General features: G+C 39.9%; 1 protein-coding gene and 1 long non-coding RNA gene across 4 annotated transcripts in view; both read left to right on the forward strand.

Moving 5' to 3' along the window:
* Window positions 1-8,348, forward strand: part of snupn (snurportin 1) — a 46,253-nt gene extending 37,905 nt beyond the window's left edge. The window contains exons 7-9 of the mRNA XM_062547674.1: window positions 4,995-5,072; window positions 5,601-5,681; window positions 7,625-8,348. Coding sequence (XP_062403658.1) covers window positions 4,995-5,072; window positions 5,601-5,681; window positions 7,625-7,921 — 456 coding nt within the window. The 3' untranslated portion in view covers window positions 7,922-8,348. The remainder of the gene's footprint in view (window positions 1-4,994; window positions 5,073-5,600; window positions 5,682-7,624) is intronic.
* Window positions 8,349-11,533: 3,185 nt separating this feature from the next.
* LOC134094109 (uncharacterized) lies at window positions 11,534-14,358 on the forward strand. 3 transcript variants are annotated; one of them, XR_009940422.1, is made up of 8 exons: window positions 11,534-11,839; window positions 12,746-12,808; window positions 12,930-12,999; window positions 13,119-13,182; window positions 13,309-13,378; window positions 13,505-13,574; window positions 13,740-13,779; window positions 14,309-14,358. It is a non-coding gene; the product is annotated as an uncharacterized LOC134094109 (long non-coding RNA). The 3 variants fall into 3 exon arrangements; XR_009940424.1 differs by lacking the exon at window positions 13,309-13,378 and having other exon boundaries at window positions 14,309-14,340; XR_009940423.1 differs by lacking the exon at window positions 13,119-13,182 and having other exon boundaries at window positions 14,309-14,330.
* Window positions 14,359-20,839: the final 6,481 nt, after the last annotated feature.

Consider the following 20,839-nt stretch of genomic DNA (forward strand, 5'->3'; position numbering starts at 1 on the left):
CATATACTCCATTAAGCCACCAGATCAAGACGACTATAAGAAAGCACTGGCATGTCCTCCAGGCTGACGCCAAATGCGCAGATCTCTTTCCTAGTCCTCCTCTTTTTACACACTCTAGGGCTCCGTTCGAATCGGAAGGCAGCTGCCTACTGCCTCCCTCCCTAAATAGAGAGCTCTCTAACTAGACATGACTTTAGATTAAACGCGTTGTTTAAAAATGAGCGTAGCACTCTAGAATCTTTGGTTAACACTACGGTATGCCGTTAGCAAAAGCCTGACGTTAAACTAAATTAGCCTACATAAGCTAGCAGGCTAACGGTATAAAATAGTTTCACTGGCAGCTAATATATCAGACCAGGCGTTATTAGTGGGTAAAACAATGGTATAACCAGGTAGTAAATCGTTTATTTTCAGTCTACTTTACACAAATCCAAGATAAAATATAGCCGCAAGCGGTGATGGCGGGCCCGAGCACCTGCGGTACGGACCTGTGACTTTTCGGAATCTAACAAAGCAACGTGTGGGTTGGTGGGCATGTGCATGAGCAACACACATGCCCACTAAATTTGGTTAATTTTTGTGAATATATGTTTCAATCACAACAGACAACACACTATGTGGCGCTATAGAGTCCCTAAGCCACACCCTATGCCAGAGCTCTGTCTCTGGCTAACGATAGCAATGAGGTAAAAGCCCACCAAATTTGGTTAATTTTCATGAATGTATAGGTGGATGTATAGGTGGCGCTGTAGAGTCCTTAAGCCACACCCTAGGCCAGAGCTCTATGTTTCACTAGCGATAGCAATAACACACAAGCTCAACAAATTTGGTTTATTTTCATGTATGTCTGTGTCAACCACAGCAGACAATGCGCTAGGTGGCGCTATAGAATCCATAAGCAACGTCCTAGGCCAGAGCTCTGTCTCTGACTAGAGATAGCAATAACACACAATCCCACCAAATTTGGTTCATTTTCGTGAATGTTTGTGTCAACCACAACAGATAACGTGCTGCTAGGTGGCGCTATAGAGTCCCTGAGCCACACCCTAGGCCAGAGGTCTGTCTCTCAGTAGAGGTATCAATTCCACAGGTAGCTGCTAAATTTCAAGAGTTTTAGAGCATGCCAAATTGGTGAAAAAAGGGCAAAACATTCCGGTAAGAGGAAAACACTATAATAAGAATAATCTGAGCAAAAACAATAGGGCCTTGCACCTATGGTGCAGTGACTTCATTCAGATTGTATGCTTAAAGCCTGAGAGAGAGAGAGCTGCTGCTTGTGGGGCTGAGCACCTGGCATAAGATTCTTATTGTCCTATTATGATGTCATAATCACAATGTTAAGTCTATGGGGAAATTTTAATAGTTTTTAATTCATAGTTTAAAAAGTCTAAAAGTTACAAAGTTGAAAAGTCATAGCACACCTGTCCTAAGTAAGACCTACGTAACAAAGTTTGAATGAAGTTTCTACGTTAAATGGTTCAAGCTGAATTGCGTGCGTTAGAAGAAGAAGTGGAACTAGAGAATGTAATTCCAAGGAAATTACGAGTGCATGAAAATGCAAAAATGTACAGATAAATCATGTAGATATGGTTACTAAGGTGTTGCTAGGATAGACATGGTGGTTTCATAGTTTTTGAAAGTTGATAGTGCGAAGATAGACAGTTTAAAATTGAATTAGCTAACCTGACTACCAGATTAGCTAACCTGGCTAATGATTTTTAGCAGTTATGCAAAAATGCTAACTATGCTAACTATGATAACCATGCTAACTATGATAACGGGTTGATTAGCTAACTTAGTTGATGATTTCTAGCAGTTATGCTAAAAATGCTAACAATGCTAACTATGTTAACAATGCTAACCAGGTTGATTAGCTAACTTGTTAGTGAGGACTTTTATTTTGAAACATTTGTTGCTAGGGTATCCATGATGGCCACTATCAGAAATAACGAAGTTACTGTAGTATAATCATGTTGGTTGCTATGGAAACTGTCATAAAAGCTTAATTTTAATGGTTGCTATGTTGGTTGCTAGGTACGTGGAGGTTTCATGTAGTTGACTGGAGGCATAGTTGATGATAACTGACAGTTGGAATGGTTGAACAGTTAAATAGTTGAGTATTTTCAATGGTTAAATGATTTGATAGTGTATTATTGCAGTGAGGGCTTTTATTTTGAAACAGTTGTGGACAGAGGAAGTAGTGAAACAGAATCTGTAGTCTTAGTGAGATTGTATGCTTAAAGCCAGAGAAACTGACAGTTGATACAGGTGTAATCAATTTAACTGGCTAGTCTCAAGAGAGCCAGAGTGTATGCTTAAAGCCTGAGACAGGGTAAATCATTTAAAAGTTGAATGTAGATAGTCTAATTAATGTTGATAGACAGAGAGTTTAATGGATGTTGATAGACAGTTTAATGGGTGGATGAGTGAATGGTCTGAAGAAGATGAATGGATAGAAAGTTGGATGGAATGTGCCTTATATTCTTGTAGAATAGAATAGAATAGAATAAGTCTTTAATTGTCCACCAAGGTGGAAAATTGTCTTTGGCTCACCCAAAACACAGGATAAAACAGACATGTTTCACAGACACATTGATTGGACATACAGCAACTGGACATACAGCAACATACAGCAACATAGCAACTGAACATACAGCGACTGGACATACAGCGACTGAACATACAGCAACATAAGCAACATATGGCAGCTGAACATACAGCAACTGGACATACAGGACAAACATCAATGGTTATAAAAACAATATAAAATTAAATAAATAGGAGCAGTTCTTGCTGTCAGGGGATTCACTTTGAGTTGATAATATTAATGGCGTTTGGGATAAAGGATTTTTTAAAAATGCCTTTAGCCAATGGGACCCTGTAGCGCTTGCCAGACTTTAACAGTTCAAATTGGCTACAAAGGGGATGGGAGGCATCAGCTGCTATTTTCCTGGCTTTCCTTTTCAACCTGTCAGCATAGAGGTGGGTTAGCTGTTTTTGGGAGAATGGAGAGACACAGCTCTCTACTGAGAGTAGTGGATACAGATACAGGTGTAATCAATTTAACTGGCTAGTCTTAAGAGAGCCAGAGTGTATGCTTAAAGCCTGAGACAGAGTAGATTGTTTAATCCCTGCTTGTAGTTTACATTGGCTGTATTCATTGACCGTTTTTCAACGATGACAAATAATTATTTTTCGTTGATGGTAAACAGTATTGTGATTCATCTGTTTATTTCAGAAAGTTTGTTATTAAAAACCATTAACAAAAAATAATTGTTCGTCGACGTTGAAAAACGGTCATTGAATTGTGCTAGACGAGGGAGCAAGCGTTGCGCCACTTGATATTACACTGGAAAAATAAGAGGAAATAGGTCTCTGACGCGACGCGACTGTCAGTCCAGCAAATATGTAAGAAAATGCGTATACATTAGTCTGAGCTTTAAAAGATTATAAAATTATAGAAGATATACAACTATGAATGTATGTAGCATAGAATCTTGCCAGTGTCTTGGCAAGCCGAAACTAATTTAAATAGGCTGCGACGAATGATTTTTACACACGTAGGCCTGCCTTATAGAACAAGGTCGCAACGTTTTCAAAACAAACCTGCATTTTACCACTGTAAATTGCCTCCATAGACTATGCCATGTAAATGAAAAATACTTATTAAAATAAATCACATATATAATACATATTGCACGGATATAAACTATATGTTTTATGGTAAAATATTATTCTCATGCCCGACTGACAGGAGCCCTTGCGCCATCTGCTGTGCAAAAAGAGAACAGCAGCATGAAAAAACATGGCCGAACGTGAGACTGGCAGTGTTGTCACATAAGTAAGAGGAAAATGGCTCTAAACTAGCTTGTACCGGTGTGCTTTTGATCATGTAAAAATACTGGGTCATAAAAAAACTTGTATTTAGGTCAAAGTCGTGAACGTAGGGTCCTGGAATTTAATCAAGTGAATTTTTTGTTTTTCTTTTTTGTAATCACTGCGGCAGAGACGGTTTATAAAGCGAGACAAGTCTTATGAGGGTCTATTCCGGTTACCCTGTGACGTAGTGCCACTCCCATTTAGGAGGCAAACGGGAGAAATAAACCTTATCTCGGATTATGACCATTCCCTTAGCCCTACATTCAGCAATGCAAGTAACGAACCCATATTCTACAAGGCACACGTCTTTCTAACATTCCCACATTGAAATCGTATTTTCATGCGTGATAAATACATAGCAAAGTAACTTTGTTCACGACCTGTCCCTCCTGACCTGACCTGTCTCCGCTAATTGCGCAGGCCAACTGTTATCAACGGCACACTGCTTCTGCTGCTTCTACACTGGTCTAAACCGATTACTCGTCACTGATCACGCCCAGATAGTAGGTGGAAGTGGGCACCATTTCATTCCATTGAAAACCCCCTTTATGACTCATCTTCCTTACTATACGATCTTTCTATCCCGGCTGTTCTAGGTATATCTAGGTCAAACCAACATGGCGCTTCAAGTAATACGTCTCAGCTGTCAAATGACCGGCGCTTGGCGCTTCTAGTAGTCGCGTTCCTAGCTTGTATGACGCCCTGGGCAACCAATGAAAGCTAAAGAATACAGAATTTTTTAATCTATGTTTTGGGGTTTTTTTGCAAGCACTCACGAGCTTAGATCATTGGCTTTCCATTTTAATTATTATTAGCCCTAATGTTGACTAATGTATTAGTATTATTTATATTTTATATATTTATATTTAAATTATTTAGTCATTTTCATTGTTGCTGTGGCTATTTAATTTTTTGATACTTTCAGTGATCTTCAGTGTGTGTGTGTGTGTGTGTGTGTGTGTGTGTGTGTGTGTGTGTGTGTGTGTGTGTGTGTGTGTGTGTGTGTGTGTGTGTGTGTGTGTGTGTGTGTGTGTGTGTGTGTGTGTGTGTGTGTGTGTGTGTGTGTGTATTTATTTATTTATTTATTTATTTATTTTTGTTATTTTTTTTCTCAGACAGAATTCAGGTTTTTCTGGCTTCAGTCAAAGATGGAGGAAGAAGGGGGCCTGTTGGAAATTACCAAGCAAAATGCTGTAAGTTATTTACTCTTCATAGCGTTCACTATCAAAATAGTCAATTTTAAACCTGACAACAGTTACAATTGCTGTATATGTCTCTCCCATTTCTCAAGATGTGTGTAGCCGTGTCTTTGCTAGTCTGTGACTGATTTGTTATCATTTTCCTCTTTTGCATGCACATTGTTCAGGTAGAAAATATACCTGCACCCGTATAATCACCCTGTTGATCAGAGATGAGGTGTGTCGTGGTGCATTGTTGGTGTTCTGTTATCATCATGGAGCGGAAAACAAGTAGTCTGGTTTTCACCATACTAAACTCAATCTTTTAAGATTGAACATTAGTCTGGCGAGGCTGCGCTTTGTTTCTACTGCACTTCGCGTCGCTTAAGTTTCGTTTTCGGCGCGTCACCGGCCAATAGCGTGCCAGGACAAGAGTATGGCCGTTTCTGATTGGAGCCAAAGATTCTGGCAGTAAACAGCAAAAATAGATCTGCTGGTAGGGCTGGGCGATATACCGAATAACCTCTTGATTTCCTTCTACAGTTTAAGTTTGTGAGCCTTCAGAGCACTACGTGCACAAAAGAATCCATCCAGCAAGCACTTGTCAAAGAGTACACCTTCAATGTAAGAAAACCCTGGAGCGAATAGTTCAGACAAATTTTGTCATCATCGTGACATTATTGTAGCATCTGTGTAAAACAGTGTTTTCGAGTGTTCTGTGTATGTTTATAAACTGCTGTTTCGATTATCCATAGTTTGTTCAGCAAACCTTTAATGATGATGGCCGCGTTTCCCAGATTCGTTAAGGAGCTCTTAAGTGCTAAGAACTTCTTAGGAGCGCTCTAAGGCTGCGTTTAGACTGCAGATCGGATATGCTCAATTCCGATTTTGTGCTCATATCCGATTTTTTTGATTGCATGTTTACATCTACTTTCGCCAGTGACCCAAATCCGATCATGTGTGTTTACATTTGCCAGACACTTGAAATGGCCCGCATGCGCATGGGCTAAAAGTTTCTTGTAGGGGAGAACCAGCACAATCGTAACACTTTTTTTATTTTCTCAGTTCAAACTAGCTTTACACAAAGACGATAGACTTGAGAGCAGTGGAACTTGACCAGAACAGAGTCATACATCTCTACTCCATGAAAGTTGAAACGGAATGTAACAAATATGTTGCAGTTTGTTAATAACTTAACTTAACAGTGACATGTACCTTTGTTCCAACCTACGCAGCCATAAAAAAGTGCGGTAGGCTACAGTTGTAACAGTAGGCTATAGCGTCATGGTTGTAACAGTGCTAAAAAATCGTGAATCCTATAACATATTTTAACACAAAACACTGCTGGCTTAAACAAACAACATCTGTTTTCATATATAATCAACAAAAAAAGGTCCAAATGTATGTTAAGCTAGTTGTATGATTAGCCATTGCAAACCATACGGTATTATGCTAGCTCACAATAACCTTTAAATAGGCTTATTTTGGTCATATCGACTTGATAAAACCTGTTAATATAGTTGATGAACTGCTTATTTATTACATGTCTGAAGCAATTGGTCCAACACTGATATTTGAAGTTGCTGTGTTAACTTTCATTGGGTGTGATCGCGGCACATAAAAATAATCCATAACTCGTAATCATAATTGCTCGCACATGCGCGATAAAATCAGTTAATTTTGCCAGAGACGGGTGTTACAACTAACTCTTTTACTGTCTATGCAACTAACCCGCACAGGTCTAGGTCATGTTTTTTATTTTCATTTAATTGCATTTGCTGTGACTATGTGACATCAAATGGCACTCATGTTAACTTAAAACAGATCGAGGGACTGACGAAATGAATGTCATATGTGATTCATGTGATTGAAGTCTACACATTCGAATTTCACGAAAACAAACAGAACTGCAGTTGCAGTTTTAAAAATAGGTTAATAGCTACAAATCGCGATGCTTGAATTTGGCTCTTTTTTTGCTTAATATCTCTGGTTGTAGGCTATTTACAGTAGACCATTCATATTTGGATGGCTATAGGCCTACGATTGTAGATAATTAGGTAGGCTACAAATGTTTTATTCTCAATACATGGTCTACGGAAACGTAATAGTCAATAGGGCAACTTTTAACACGCTCCGCCAGCGCGCCCACTTGGAATTGTAACCTAACGTCACCAGGCGCAAAATTGTCACAGATTAATGACGTGTGGGACGCATTGCACTGGAATATCCGATTTGTCTGTTTAGACTGTAGATACATGCACACAAATCCGATCCATATCTGATTTAAAACCACATACGAAAGGGGCCTGTATCCGATCTGAGGAAATCGGAATTCATGTGTTTTTTTTCTGTTTACACTGTCGTGGCACAGATCGGATACGTGCCACATGCGAGCCAAAAATCGGATTTGGGTCACTTCAAACTGGCAGTCTAAACGCAGCCTAAGAACGTTCTAAGAACGCTCCTAAGAAGTTCTAAGCACTTAAGAGCTTCTTAACAAATCTGGGAAACGCGGCCATTGGCTGTTGGCAGACAGCATCTTTAATACTGATTTCCCTCTCCCTCAGGTAGATGGCTTCCTCTTCTACCACCGGCACACTCATTATACTCCTGGCAGCACCCCTTTAGTGGGTTGGTTAAGACCCTACATGATAGGTGATATTATTGGCATGGAGGTACCTCAGTGTCCCCTGACATGTAAGCCAGAGTATGCACAGCACCAGCTTCAGCAAATACTTGAGCAAAAGACAATTTCCAGTGATGTCCATCCAGCTGAGCAGAATGGCCGGTATGAGCTGGAACATCTCTCTACACCTGAAACACAATCCCTACAAAATAAGAGAGAAGCACACATGGACATCTGAACACAAACGGTTATGTCAGAATACCTGCAGATTATAACCATTAAGCACAGCATGGTAACTTAAGGGAAAGGGAAGGTTCAGAAATGTGGATGGTGCTTTGCAAATTCAGGCTTGCCTCAGAATAGAGTTTACTTCAGAGGGATATTCTCATGTTTTACCCAGGATGATGATATAATTGTGTGTTGTTAGCCAACATTTTAGTCTTCATACTTTCATTATGGGGACCACTGTTTTATATGAATATGAAGTTTTAACTGGGCACTTTTTTAAATATTGGTTTAGATTTTAATCTTTTCATTTTATGTTTTGCTAAGCTTTAATGTGCTTTTGATGATGGATTGCATCCTCACTAGTACAGGCTGGAAATGTGAACTATTTTACTTATTGTGTGTCGGGATAAGGAAATAAAAGTCAGTATTCAAACAAATGTGATGATGGAAGTGAAGTTTTGTGATGGAAGTGATGATGTTTTTGTCATATGTACAGGCAAACACTTCAGGCAAAAAAAACCCCTCTTATTTTACTTCATAACATGTCCACACATGGTTCTTGAATTTCCCCTTGGGGATCAATAAAGTATACATCTATCTATCTATCTATCTATCTATCTATCACACATTTAGGTCATTATTTTACTGGACTACTTGAATCTAGGGCCCATATGTATCTTTGTGTACGACTTTGCCTGGCAAATAAAGCTGATTCTGATTTTGATATGCAAACAAAACACTCAAACAAAGAAAGAAAACACAAGAATAAAAAAACAGAACAGTAGGAATGTATGAAGGACAGTAGAATAAGGTTAAGTATAAGGATAATACAGTATGTACATTTGCAAATATAAATAGACACTATTAATATATATAATGGGGCATAAAGAGGGTGATAAAACACAAACAGCAGCTTATTGACCGGGTTGGCCACCCAGGTTGTGATCCTGGGACACCCTAGATTTTATTTTTGTATGACAACCTTTTACAGCAGCCCATGTCTGATTTCCCTTAAAAAAAAGGGGTTTTGCCTCCTGGGTAGTCAGTCAATATAGTTAAGGCAGAGACTATTTGCACCCGGGTGTAAATAATGAACATTACTATTTACACCCGGGTGCAAATAATGAACATTACTATTTACACCCGGGTGTAAATAGTGTAATAATCAACATTACTATTTACACCCGGGTGTAAATAGTGTAATAATGAACATTACTATTTACACCCGGGTGTAAATAGTGTAATAATCAACAATACTATTTACACCCGATGTCTAACATCCATGTTCTCTGTCAATAGGCCTGTGTATTTACCAGCTCTACAGTAGGCTAGGCCTAATTTAGTTTTGAACAGTTTTTAGCTGTTTTGCCATGTCTGGGTTACTTGGAAGTGATTATACAAATATTAGGTTAATGAGTGGTCATGTGGTAGCTTTATCAAAGACAAGCTACTTTAAAGAGTTGTTTTCTGAGTTGTCTTCCAGGCAGCGCTGCCACTGTTGACTTAAAAGCACTTAATCCTACTCCTAACCTTAACCTAACCTTAACCTAACCTTAACCCTAACCTTAACCTAACCTTAACCCTAACCTTAACCCATGCCTAAGCGCCTTCCAGGCAGCGTTGGGGGCTCAAAGTCAAAACACAACCTTTCTACTAACAACTAGCCTACTGAAGCCTACTTCTACTTAACTGTACTCATAACTGAAATAAAACCAGTCAATCTTTGACAGGTTCAAAAAGTACAAACTCTTATTTGCCGCGAGGTAACGTCATCTAAGAAAATAGAAGTCATCGTGCGTACTTTGGCAGGCAAAAAGTTACACTTCAGCTGTGATTCGAACCCAATACCTTGAGCATGGTAACCCAATCACTTATCCACTGTACTACGCCCCGTTGAAAAGGAATGGGAGAATACTAATTATTGACTCACTTGTTGGGGTTGCTAGGTAACGGTAAACAAAACTAATAGATCGTATTTCTTGATTTTGCTTGCAAACGGACGGCTTTACCCGTTCACTGAATAAAGTTTGTGGAAATTTAGTACCACTTTCCCATCTCAAATATAGTTTTAATAATCCTAACTTGTTAGATTTAGGTAGGCCATCTCCTGCCAAGATGGTCCCGCTATGTTGGATAGCACGCATTTCAGGTTTGGGTGTAAATAAGAAAATGCCTCGATTCCACTATTTACACCCGGGTGCAAATAATCACTCCGTAAATCATTTAACCATTGAAACTACTCAACTATTGAACTGTTCAACCATTCCAACTGTCAGTTATCATCCACTATGCCTCCAGTCAACTACATGAAACCTCCATGTACCTAGCAACCAACATAGCAACCATTAAAATTAAGTGTTTATGGCCGTTTCCATAGCAACCAACATGATTATACTGCAGTAACTTCTTGTTTCCTGATAGTGGCCACCATGGATACCCTAGCAACAAATGTTTCAAAATAAAAGTCCTCAATAGCAAGTTAGCTAGTTAGCATGGCTAGCATTGTTAGCATAGTTAGCATTTTTAGTATAACTGCAAAAAATCATCAACTAAGTTAGCTAATCAACCTGGCTAGCATTGTTAGCAAATTTAGCATTGTTAGCATAGTTAGCATTTTTAGCATTACTGCTAGAAATCATCGGTTAAGTTAGCTAATCAACCTGGTTAGCATTGTTAGTAAAGTTAGCATTGCTAGCATAATAAGCATTTTTAGCGTAACTGCTAGAAATCATTAGCTAAGTTAGCTAATCAACATTTTAACATGAATAGAAATCATTAGTTAAGTTAGAACTGGAACGTTTCATCTTTAAAACGTCTACCTTCACACTATCAACTCTCTGTAAACTATGCAACTACCATGTTTACCCTAGCTACACCTTAATAACCATATCTACATTATCTATCTATTTCTGCATTTTCATGCACTGGTAATTCCTTGGAATTGCATTTCTAGTTCCATTTGATAGCCTACTAAAACCTATAAGCGACTGCTTTGGACACATTTGCACACATCTCGGCGAGGGAGAAGGACAAACAACATTCAGCCAATGAAGCACAAAATGCGTGACTTGCAACAATCTCACTGGCTGTTCAACCACCAATGTGGAGGAGCATGAAGAGGCTACTACTTCTACTGACCATCACAGTGACCACAACTATGAAAAGACCTAGCTGGCATCGGAGATGTCAGCACTGGAAAGTGAGTGTGTGTGACTCATGAGTTAAGGGCCAGGGATGAGGAACGGTCCTTGAATGAATACTTTTTTGCTCACTTTTTTGGAATATCTAAATTCACAGTCGTCATAGTGTTCATTAGCACATTAGATGTAATGTTTTTTCAGATTCTCAGATCTAATCTTATGGCCACCTAAGGAACAGCAGTGAGATCACAACACATGATTGGTACAGTGTATCCCCAACACATCACATGATTGGTACGATGTATTCACATGTCATCTTTTGGATCTTTCAAACTGATTTGTGGATCCAAACATTGTAATGCTTTGTTTGACACTGTCTTGACAGGTCTTAAATAAAATATGTTGAACCATGAGTTGAGTTGTCTGAATCTATTGGTGTAAAATAATTTCTAAATTAGTTAGTAGGCTACTGTTTTACATTCTGGCTGTAGTTTGGCATACATGTGGTGTTTTTGGCTTTGTTTTGGCCTAAAAGTAAGCAAGATAAAGCTTTCGTCTTAACTTTGGCATGATTATGGTTTGCCATAAAAGATAAAAAGGCGCCAGTGGATAGATAACTATACGGGTGAGTTATGGCATATGTCTGGGTAGCCATAATACTGGGTGAAGAGCGGGACTACGTTTTGGCATCCTTGTGGACAGCCAAAAGACGGAGTAACGGTTTCTTCATTTTTTTCGCTGATGAAGTGCTCAGTAGAAGACGAAATGGCGGTGTCTGAAGGCTCACTGTAAGTATGCTTCTATATGCTTTATTTAGATCACACAATATAACACAAGTTACCTTATCTGGCTTTATTTATTTGCTGATATAATCCGTAATTTGGCCATCTGATGATAGTTCACATTTACACACCACCTAACGTCTAGCTTGCGCAAGCTAATTTAGCTCACTTTAGACAGGGCTAAATCTGGTCCAACTTGGACTTTGTTAACTTTTTAATCAAAGCTAAAAGTTAAAACTGAGTTAAAATTGAGCGAAGCTTGATTTGGTTGAACGCTAACTTTATGCCTGTGAACAAGTTGGTTTGCGTGAGCTAGCGTTAGCTTGTTGGCTAACGATAACGTTAAACTGTCATGAAAACTAGTTTTTTGTTAACGTCAATGAAAGCTTAGATGTTGGACTGGGGAGTCTTTAAGAAGACTTAGTAGTGTTTACATCTCGTTTCGTTTTTGGAGGGAGGCTGATTTCACATTGATTACTTGTCCGGGATAAGATATCGTTGGTGATTTTAAATTATGAACGACGTAGCAGCTAGCTCTAGTAATGCAAGCTATGCGCCATGTCACGCGCATGCTCAGACATAGGCTATTTGAGACTTCTGAACTCGTACATGGCAGCAAGAAGTACCATCGGGATTCGTGCCCTTACATTTGTACACGTTAGCGAGAAACCGGCCTACTATTCAATCTAAAACGTCTGGTTTTCAGGCGTGTTTCCTGGTGACTTTTTCAATTGAATAGTAGAGATTACTCGTTAACTTTCATAAAATATAAGGGCACAATGATTAACAACACCATATTCGCTGGATCCCAATATAATGCTATTAATGGGGTGTAATATTGGTAATAATAAATATTTGGCTTTTTTCCCCTGATGATAAAAGTTATGCATATTTTATGTGTCTGTGTTACAGGTCATTGGCTTCAGCCTGGTTTGGGGGTCTACCCTTTCTCATCATGTCCTGCCACCCAATAAAGTAAGCTATACAGCTTTGCATTTTATTAATTTGACTTGGGTGTATTAGTGATCATGATAAATATTTTGGCAATTTCTTTCTGATGATAAAAGTAATGCATATTTATGTATCTGTGTTACAGGCCATTCACAAGTGGCTCCAGCCTGGTTTGGGGGTCTACCCTTTCTCATCATGTCCTGCCACCCAATAAAGTAAGCTACAGTATACAGCTTTACATTTTTGACTCGGGTGTATTAGTGATCATGATAAATATTTTGTCAATTTCTTTCTGATGATAAAAGTAATGCATATTTATGTATCTGTGTTACAGGCCAAGTGGCTCCAGCCTGGTTTAGGGGTCTACCCTTTCTCATCATGTCTTGCCACCCAATAAAGTAAGCTACAGTATACAGCTTTACATTTTATTTATTTGACTTGGGTTTATTAGTGATCATGATAAATATTTTGGCAATTTCTTTCTGATGATAAAAGTAATGCATATTTATGTATCTGTGTTACAGGCCATTCACAAGTGGCTCCAGCCTGGTTTGGGGGTCTACCCTTTCTCATCATGTCCTGCCACCCAATAAAGTAAGCTACAGTATACAGCTTTACATTTTATTTATTTGACTTGGGTTTATTAGTGATCATGATAAATATTTTGGCAATTTCTTTCTGATGATAAAAGTAATGCATATTTATGTATCTGTGTTACAGGCCATTCACAAGTGGCTCCAGCCTGGTTTGGGGGTCTAGACTTTCTCATCCTGTCCTGCCACCCAATAAAGTAAGCTGTACAGTTTTATATTTGATTTATTTGACTTTTGGTCCACACATTAGTCATACAAGATAACCATATACTTTTGTAACTGGTGTTACCAGTTCAGGATGAATTGAAGGTAAATGTCGACATACTGTACATTAATGCCTTTCTCTGCTGTTTTTATTTCAGAAGAGCAATAACTAAAGGCCTCTGCAACTGCTTTTACCAGGTAAGGATGAATTGCAGATACATTTCACCATAAAAAAGAGGTTTTGTCTGCTTTGATAAAGTCCTCATTTCCAGTACCTACAAAGCTCTATAATTCAGCATCTAACACATTTTTGTTTAATCTGTGCATGCAAATGCTGTAGTATAACTAACAAGTAGTTGTATCTGTGAACCGCTTTTCTGTTGCCTTTTTTAATTTTAAAGTAACAGGTCTTTGCCAACATGTCTTAAACCCTCATTATATTTACTGGAAGACTACACTGTGCACTAGATGTGATAGCGGCATGTACAGTATGTTTGAAAAATTAGACTAGTCTTCTAAAACTATTTTCATACTCTGCGAGTGCTTCACTTGTGGACCCAGTGTAGCTGTCTAGTTACAGGTGGTGGATTGTGTCACCATTACAGCAGCCTGCTGGTGGCCGGTACCTTTATATTGATGTTGCTGACATTCCGTTGAAAAGTAGGTAGTGATGTACTGTATATGCTTCCAAATCTTAACTCATTTTGTTACGCTTGTATGATTACAGATGCTGTGAGAGAGCCATGCCCTGAAAAAACGCCAGCCACCAGCCACCAGCCTATGAATGAATTGAATCAAATAATTTAATAAATAAATCAAATTACCATGAAATGCATTTAATCTTGTTTTTGTTTTTTGCAAACCTATATAGACATACACAATATAAATAAACCTTATGAGCCTATATATTACTGTAGGACATAGCAATTAATAATTATTATCAATAAACTCACATAAACATATAGTGGATTAAAAATTTAAATATTTTTTAAAGAGGAATTTTAATGTAGCAGCAATCATTTGGCACAATTATGGCCTCATTTTGGGCCACTTGTGGTTAAGTTTTGGCACCTTTTTGGCTGGATTTGGGGGATTTTGGGCTCTTTTTGGGGCAATTATGGTCATATTTTGGAATGCCACAATTGGTTTTGGGTGGGTTTTGGGCGAGTTTTGGCCTACCTTTGTTTTGATTCTGGTATGCCAAATGTGGGCCATTTATGGGCCGTACATCCTTCCAAAACTCTGCCAAAACGGCAAGCCAGTTTTGGGCCAAATTTGGCCCATAAAGATTTTGCTATCTGGGGATGTTAAATGTTATTTTGGTGAACCTACAAACCTAACAGTGTTGCATAGTTTCTGCATAAGAGTAAGTTGTACTCTCAAAATCTGTCTTTATTTTCTTATTTGTGGTGCTCAATGTCATCTTGTCAAGTGGTACATTTTACCTTATCAGGTGCTGAAAGGTCACTGAATCAGTTTTAATTCTATTATTTAAATGTTGCAGAAGACACTATTACAGATGGTGAAGTTACTCAAAGTAGTATGAAATTATGCCTGTGAATGAGTGTATTTGAACACTAGAGGTGTGTTGTGGTGGAATTCACCTCTGTTATAGTGTGACAGCTGTTGTTGCCGTAAGCTTGCTCCTGTCGTTAAAGGCAAATACGCCTACCTAACTTGCTATTGTAGCAGGGTTGATTAAGCTTCCCTGGATTTCCCCTTATTCCCTGCATGTTCTGTACAATGTTGCATGGGGAAAAACTGTTTCATACTCCTCTGGGTACAGTAAATAGTAGGCTATTGGGTGTGTGTGGCTTGGGTGTGGAAGGAGTTGGTTCCCACGCTGCGGAGGACCCCTTACTAGTTTTCATGTAGCCCAGAGGGTGCTGCGACAGTCCTGAGGCAGAGGTATGGTGTCATCAAAATGCGATCTAGTAGAGTTGTAGTTTGTGCTGTTTCTGTAATGTAGTCAATCTACTTGTATTGTGCACTGGCTACGTTGTTTTTATATCTTGCCAATGTTAGTTGGTTAGAGTTAGCTAGTTTGCAGAGCGTGCGGTTGTGGCTGCTATCGGTGTGAATGAGAGGCTACATGTACAGAAATCGATGCATTGCGTGATGCATGTCTGATTGCTATTTTTATATTTTGTGCTTCAGACAGAGCAATAAACAGCAAATTAAGGTTACATCGTGTTGCTTGGTTTTATGTAATAAAACCTGCCTGTAGCCGGGTACTTCAGCAAAACCCAGTTTCGAAGTTAAAAACGCAATTGCGTGAGAGGGAGAATGCCTCTTTGCGGCTATTTATTCAATTATATGTGGCACTAACATGAGCTTGCTAGCTGTTGGCCACTTAACTAACGTTACCTAGTCAGTAAACTACCACTAAAATCATGTTTTTATTATAGCCTAGGCCTACGCATTCCCATGCTGATGCATCGGTGCTGCAGTCTCCGGTTTCCTGTAGCCTACAGCCCCCGGTTTTGGTTGCCCGTCCCCGGGGAAAATACAGTAAAACTACCTAGCCCCCCCGTTTTTTGAAGACAAAACTTATATGTATTTCAATCGGATTGAGTCAACCTGAAAATGTCCCCGTTTTTATCCCACATTTTTGGGATTATCTTCCCGGTTATGGCGGTCCCGAACATCGTCACCTTATCTTAAAATAGCCTAATTAACACCACTGTATGAGGGGTTAACTAGATAAATGTATGATATGGAAAGCCAATTGGAACAAACTTGGGGCAGACAATAAGGGATAAAGGAAAACTGGGGGTAACAAATAAAGATCGGAGCCTAAAATTGAACATTTCTCTAGATCTATCTGTCTTTCTCTTCCATTCAAACGGGCAGTGTGGGCAGTCATATTGGGCGAAATCGGTCGTAAATATGGCGGCGTTCTACTTGATAGTGACGTAGGTGGCACAAATGAATAAATATATAAATTGCAAGCGTGGTTCTTCTTGTTCCTTTCGCGTCTCTGACTTCCAGATGTAAGCAGCAAACGATCGTTTATCAGAAAGTTGCAAGGTTGTAATAGCAGAGAGGGACACTAGGGGCGGGAGGAAATGTGACTGTTTTCGATAAAACTGGTCAGTCAAGCAAAACAACGATTTCTAAGCGATTTTATGACTATGAAAAAGTTGCATAGGGTCTCTTTAAATGTTTATCAATTCATCAAAAAAGTTGGTGCCCACCAGTAATGCGCGGGTACGTGTCTGAACGGCCCGCCCCGCCGTTTACAACTAACTCGACCGCAACTCGGACCGCAACAAATAATTATTGAAATAGCCTACTGTACCCGACCCGCTTCCTGACCCGCTTATTGTAAAAATTAGTCTAACTTAGTCGTAACGTCATTGAGCTACGCAAAACTGGTATCTCACATGCATGTAAAACAATATAGCCTAGGCCTAATTATATATAGCCAAGTGATTAGTCAGAATTTTGGAAACATGCATTTAGTCTACCTTTTTTTGTTCCGTGTCAGCATTCATCCAAAAATTAGGCTACTTGACTCAACATTGAACATAATAAGGATTTTCCTATAGGCCTACAAATTCTGTTTCAGCCGTTCCTCACATGAATGCGTTGAGGCTCCCAAGCATGAAATGCAGGCATAGAATATTACAGTATTACTATTAAGAAACTCTTTATTAACGTCTTCATCAATGGACCAAAACAAAAATCAAAACCAAAACCCAGCCCGATTGAGTGCGTCATTGCTCCGCGATTATAAATTGCAGCGAGATTAAACCTTTAGTGCACGAAAGAGCAGACGTATGGCTTTCCAACGAGCCACTTTATAAGTTGCGCAAGGACGCACATTGCATGTTCATACCAATTGTAGGCTATATGCCTTGATGGCATTAAATTAACAAATATTTCCTGATTGGGGAAACTTTTAGTTTATTTTTCCATGGTTCCACCATTCGATCTTGCTGCAAATTATCAGACTTGAGAAGCACGCATCGCATCGGCAACTCAGTAGCCGAATTTTCTTCTCTTTTTTTTTAACTATATATTTTTGGCCTTTTTGTCTTTATTGTTACAGGACAGTGAAGAGTAGACAGGAAGCAAGTGGGAGAGAGAGATGGGGTGGGATCGGGACATGACCGCAGGCCGGATTCGAACCTGGGTCCCCGTGGGCACTCGGACCCGTACATGGTATGGGCGCTGTAGCCTGCTGCGCCACAGCATCCCCCGTAGCCGAATTTTCTGTCGAGGAGGCCAGCAGTTAGAGAAACAAGTTGCAGATCATAGACAAAGAAAGCATAGGCCTATGCTCTGAGAACAGAACAACTGAATGTCAAGTGTAGCCGAGGGTCTGTCTACGCAGAAACAACAAGTGTATTTCTACATGTTCGTGTCAAAGGTGGGGAATAGAATCGCGTTTCAGTGAGAATGCTGCAAATTATGTTTTTCTCTTCTAAAGACAATTATGTACGATAGGCCTATAAATTTCAAACAAATTAACGGCATATTTTTTTTTACCGACCCGACCAAACATGACCCGAATATGATATCATTAAAATATTTTTTCTTGACCCATAACCGAGCAGAGTCGAGAAAAAGAAGACTAGCCTATATGCAAACATGTTATGTGCAAATCTAACAACTGAGATGCATCCCCTAATCATTAGGCCTATAGGTCAAAAAAGACAAGTAGAACACACAAACAACCATAGGATTCATAAGGTCATATCCTTTTGAAATAAATTAAGTCACCGTTAATGCTACGGGGCAAACATGTGTTTCTTAGCGTCTTCAAACTTTCTTCTGTGAACTGAAAGTCCGATCAAACTTAATTCAAAGGCAGTCCATAATTCAAATGAAATTGTTTTCTAACAAAAAAGTCCTAACTTTTATAATAGGCCCAAACAATAGAATATTTAAATAGTCAAGATGTGTGTGGTGCGTGGAAAATGGGACATTTTATTTTTAATTGTTTCCCGCCTGATCAAAACCGTTCAGGAATTATTTATGCAAAAGTGAAACGTTCGTAATTCATTCTCCCTCCTTCGCTTTCGGTTCGGAATGAAACAGCATAAGAGAGCATAAACCATATAGTTTCTCCTGTAATTTCAATTTCAATTTCAATTTTAATTCCGCTTATAGAGCGCCAATACATTACACATGTCTCATGGCGCTTTAGAGTGTTAGACATTCAAAGAGAGCCCATAAGTGACAGGGGCAAGGAAAAACTCCCTAGAATTGGAGATACATATAGGAAGAAACCTCAGACAGGGAATAAATTGTCCATTAGTAATCCATTAGTTATTTCGGAAAGTGATGGGTCGCTGGGATGCGTGGGCCAAAGATTCGGGCAGGGAACCACAGCAGGCGATAGTAGGGCAGTCATAGGGATGGCGAAGGCAATGGCGATGGTAGGGCAGTCAGATGGATGTGACTTCAGGTGTGATGAGGGACAGGCACAGAGATGGTTGATGGCTGGTAATGGTTTACCTCACAGGTGAGGTATAGGGGAAAGGGAAGAGAAATAGAGTGTGTTAGTATTACTGTAAGTCATGATGGTTGGTATTAATAAGTATATTAATGGTGATATAAATGATTATACTATAGAGGGTTTACAAAACGCTTTTACACACCTCTTTTGTGGGGACAGGTGCGTAGGAATAGGTTACCCAGTTAAACCCGAAGAAAGAATCCCGCACATCGTCCACCACGCATGCAAACATCCACCCACCCACCACGCACGCAACATCCACCCACCCACAATGCCCCCCCCCCCCCCCCCAGGCGAACCCACACACCACATCTGAACCGCGCGCCCAAGCAGCATGGCCGAGCATGGCCAGCCAGAGTCCGCCCACAGGCGGCGCCACCCATCCACAAATAACCCCCCACCACCATCCGCGAGCAGAGAGAACGGGGCCCGCACCAGCCCCACCCCATCCACAACATCGAACGAACACACACCAACGGCCCGACCAGGGGCCCGTTGCACAAAAGCAGAATTAAGACATCCGGGATAAGTTACTGAGCCGCGATCACTGAATCCTAAACAAGAGCATACCGGCTGAATTGGTTGCACAAAGACCAATCCAGGATGAGCAGACACGGATTCATCAAGCCAGGTGTAAGTTATTCGGTGTATGTGCGCGTTCTCGTTTCTCCCCAAATAACTCGCGGTTGGAATAAAAAAAGTCCCGAAAAATAGCGTCTTGCACACAAAGTGAACAACCGCTTTTGATATAGACTAACAACGAGGTAAAGTTTTACTTTTTTGGATGGGGGATCATGATTATTTGTGTTACATAGCGGGAGTAGGTGTGGCAGATCAACTGAATGCAAATTTACGTATGCACCCACGTGTGAGAGCTTCCTTGTCTCGGCACGCAACGTCATTAAGGAAGCGCTTTGCCACCGCAAAGATGCACAAAGTATCTTAATTTGTCTTAAAAGCCGAATTAGTTGAAAACACCTTCGAAAAATGTCCCCTCCACTTCCAATCAACTACTACAGCAGCCTATTCATCAAACATCTGTCAAAAAAGAAGCAAACAACGAGTAGGCTATGTTATTAATTATAAGGCCACCATAATTTAAATGACATCCATATGGTAGGCTATTAGGCAGACATTCTGCTGTGTTTTGCGAGTAAATGCATGTAGCAAATAATATATAAATGGAATCTACAGCTCTTTAAAAAAAATCACGTGGAGGTCTCATTTGAATGACAGCTAGCTGAACCAATCAGATAATGTAATTACCATTAGAATCAACTTATCTTGGATGTTAGCCTGGTCAGGAGCAGGCTAGCTCCACAGAATAAATCGCCATGGTAACTTATACCATAACATATCCTGCTGCCCCCTATCCCGCTTTTGTGCAACTGGATCACGGATAAATTGAGCCAGGATAACCAAGATATCCCGGGTTAATCCCTTATCCTAGTTTTGTGCAATAGGCCCCTGGACACACAATCCGATCCCACCCGCCGCCCAGGCCCCCCCGGAAGCAGCGCCCCCAGAGCAAAAGTCCAGAATGCTTCATGTCTTTGGACGTGTCATCCTGTCATCCTGTTGACAGGGTCGGGAGGCGTAGGGAGGCGATGTAGTGTAATTAAAATCGTTAAAATCATTGGACATTGGTGTAATGTAATTAAAATCGTTAAAAACATTGGACTTCCACTCTAGAAACACCACCCCAAGAAGGCCCGGACCGCGAGCCCAATCCAAATACAATGCTGCAACATAGCCCTCTCCTCCGCCATCCACTCCCAGCATTCCCACCTC

This window comes from Sardina pilchardus, chromosome 10 (assembly GCF_963854185.1).
Source record: "Sardina pilchardus chromosome 10, fSarPil1.1, whole genome shotgun sequence".
NCBI classification, from domain to species: Eukaryota; Metazoa; Chordata; class Actinopteri; order Clupeiformes; family Clupeidae; genus Sardina; species Sardina pilchardus.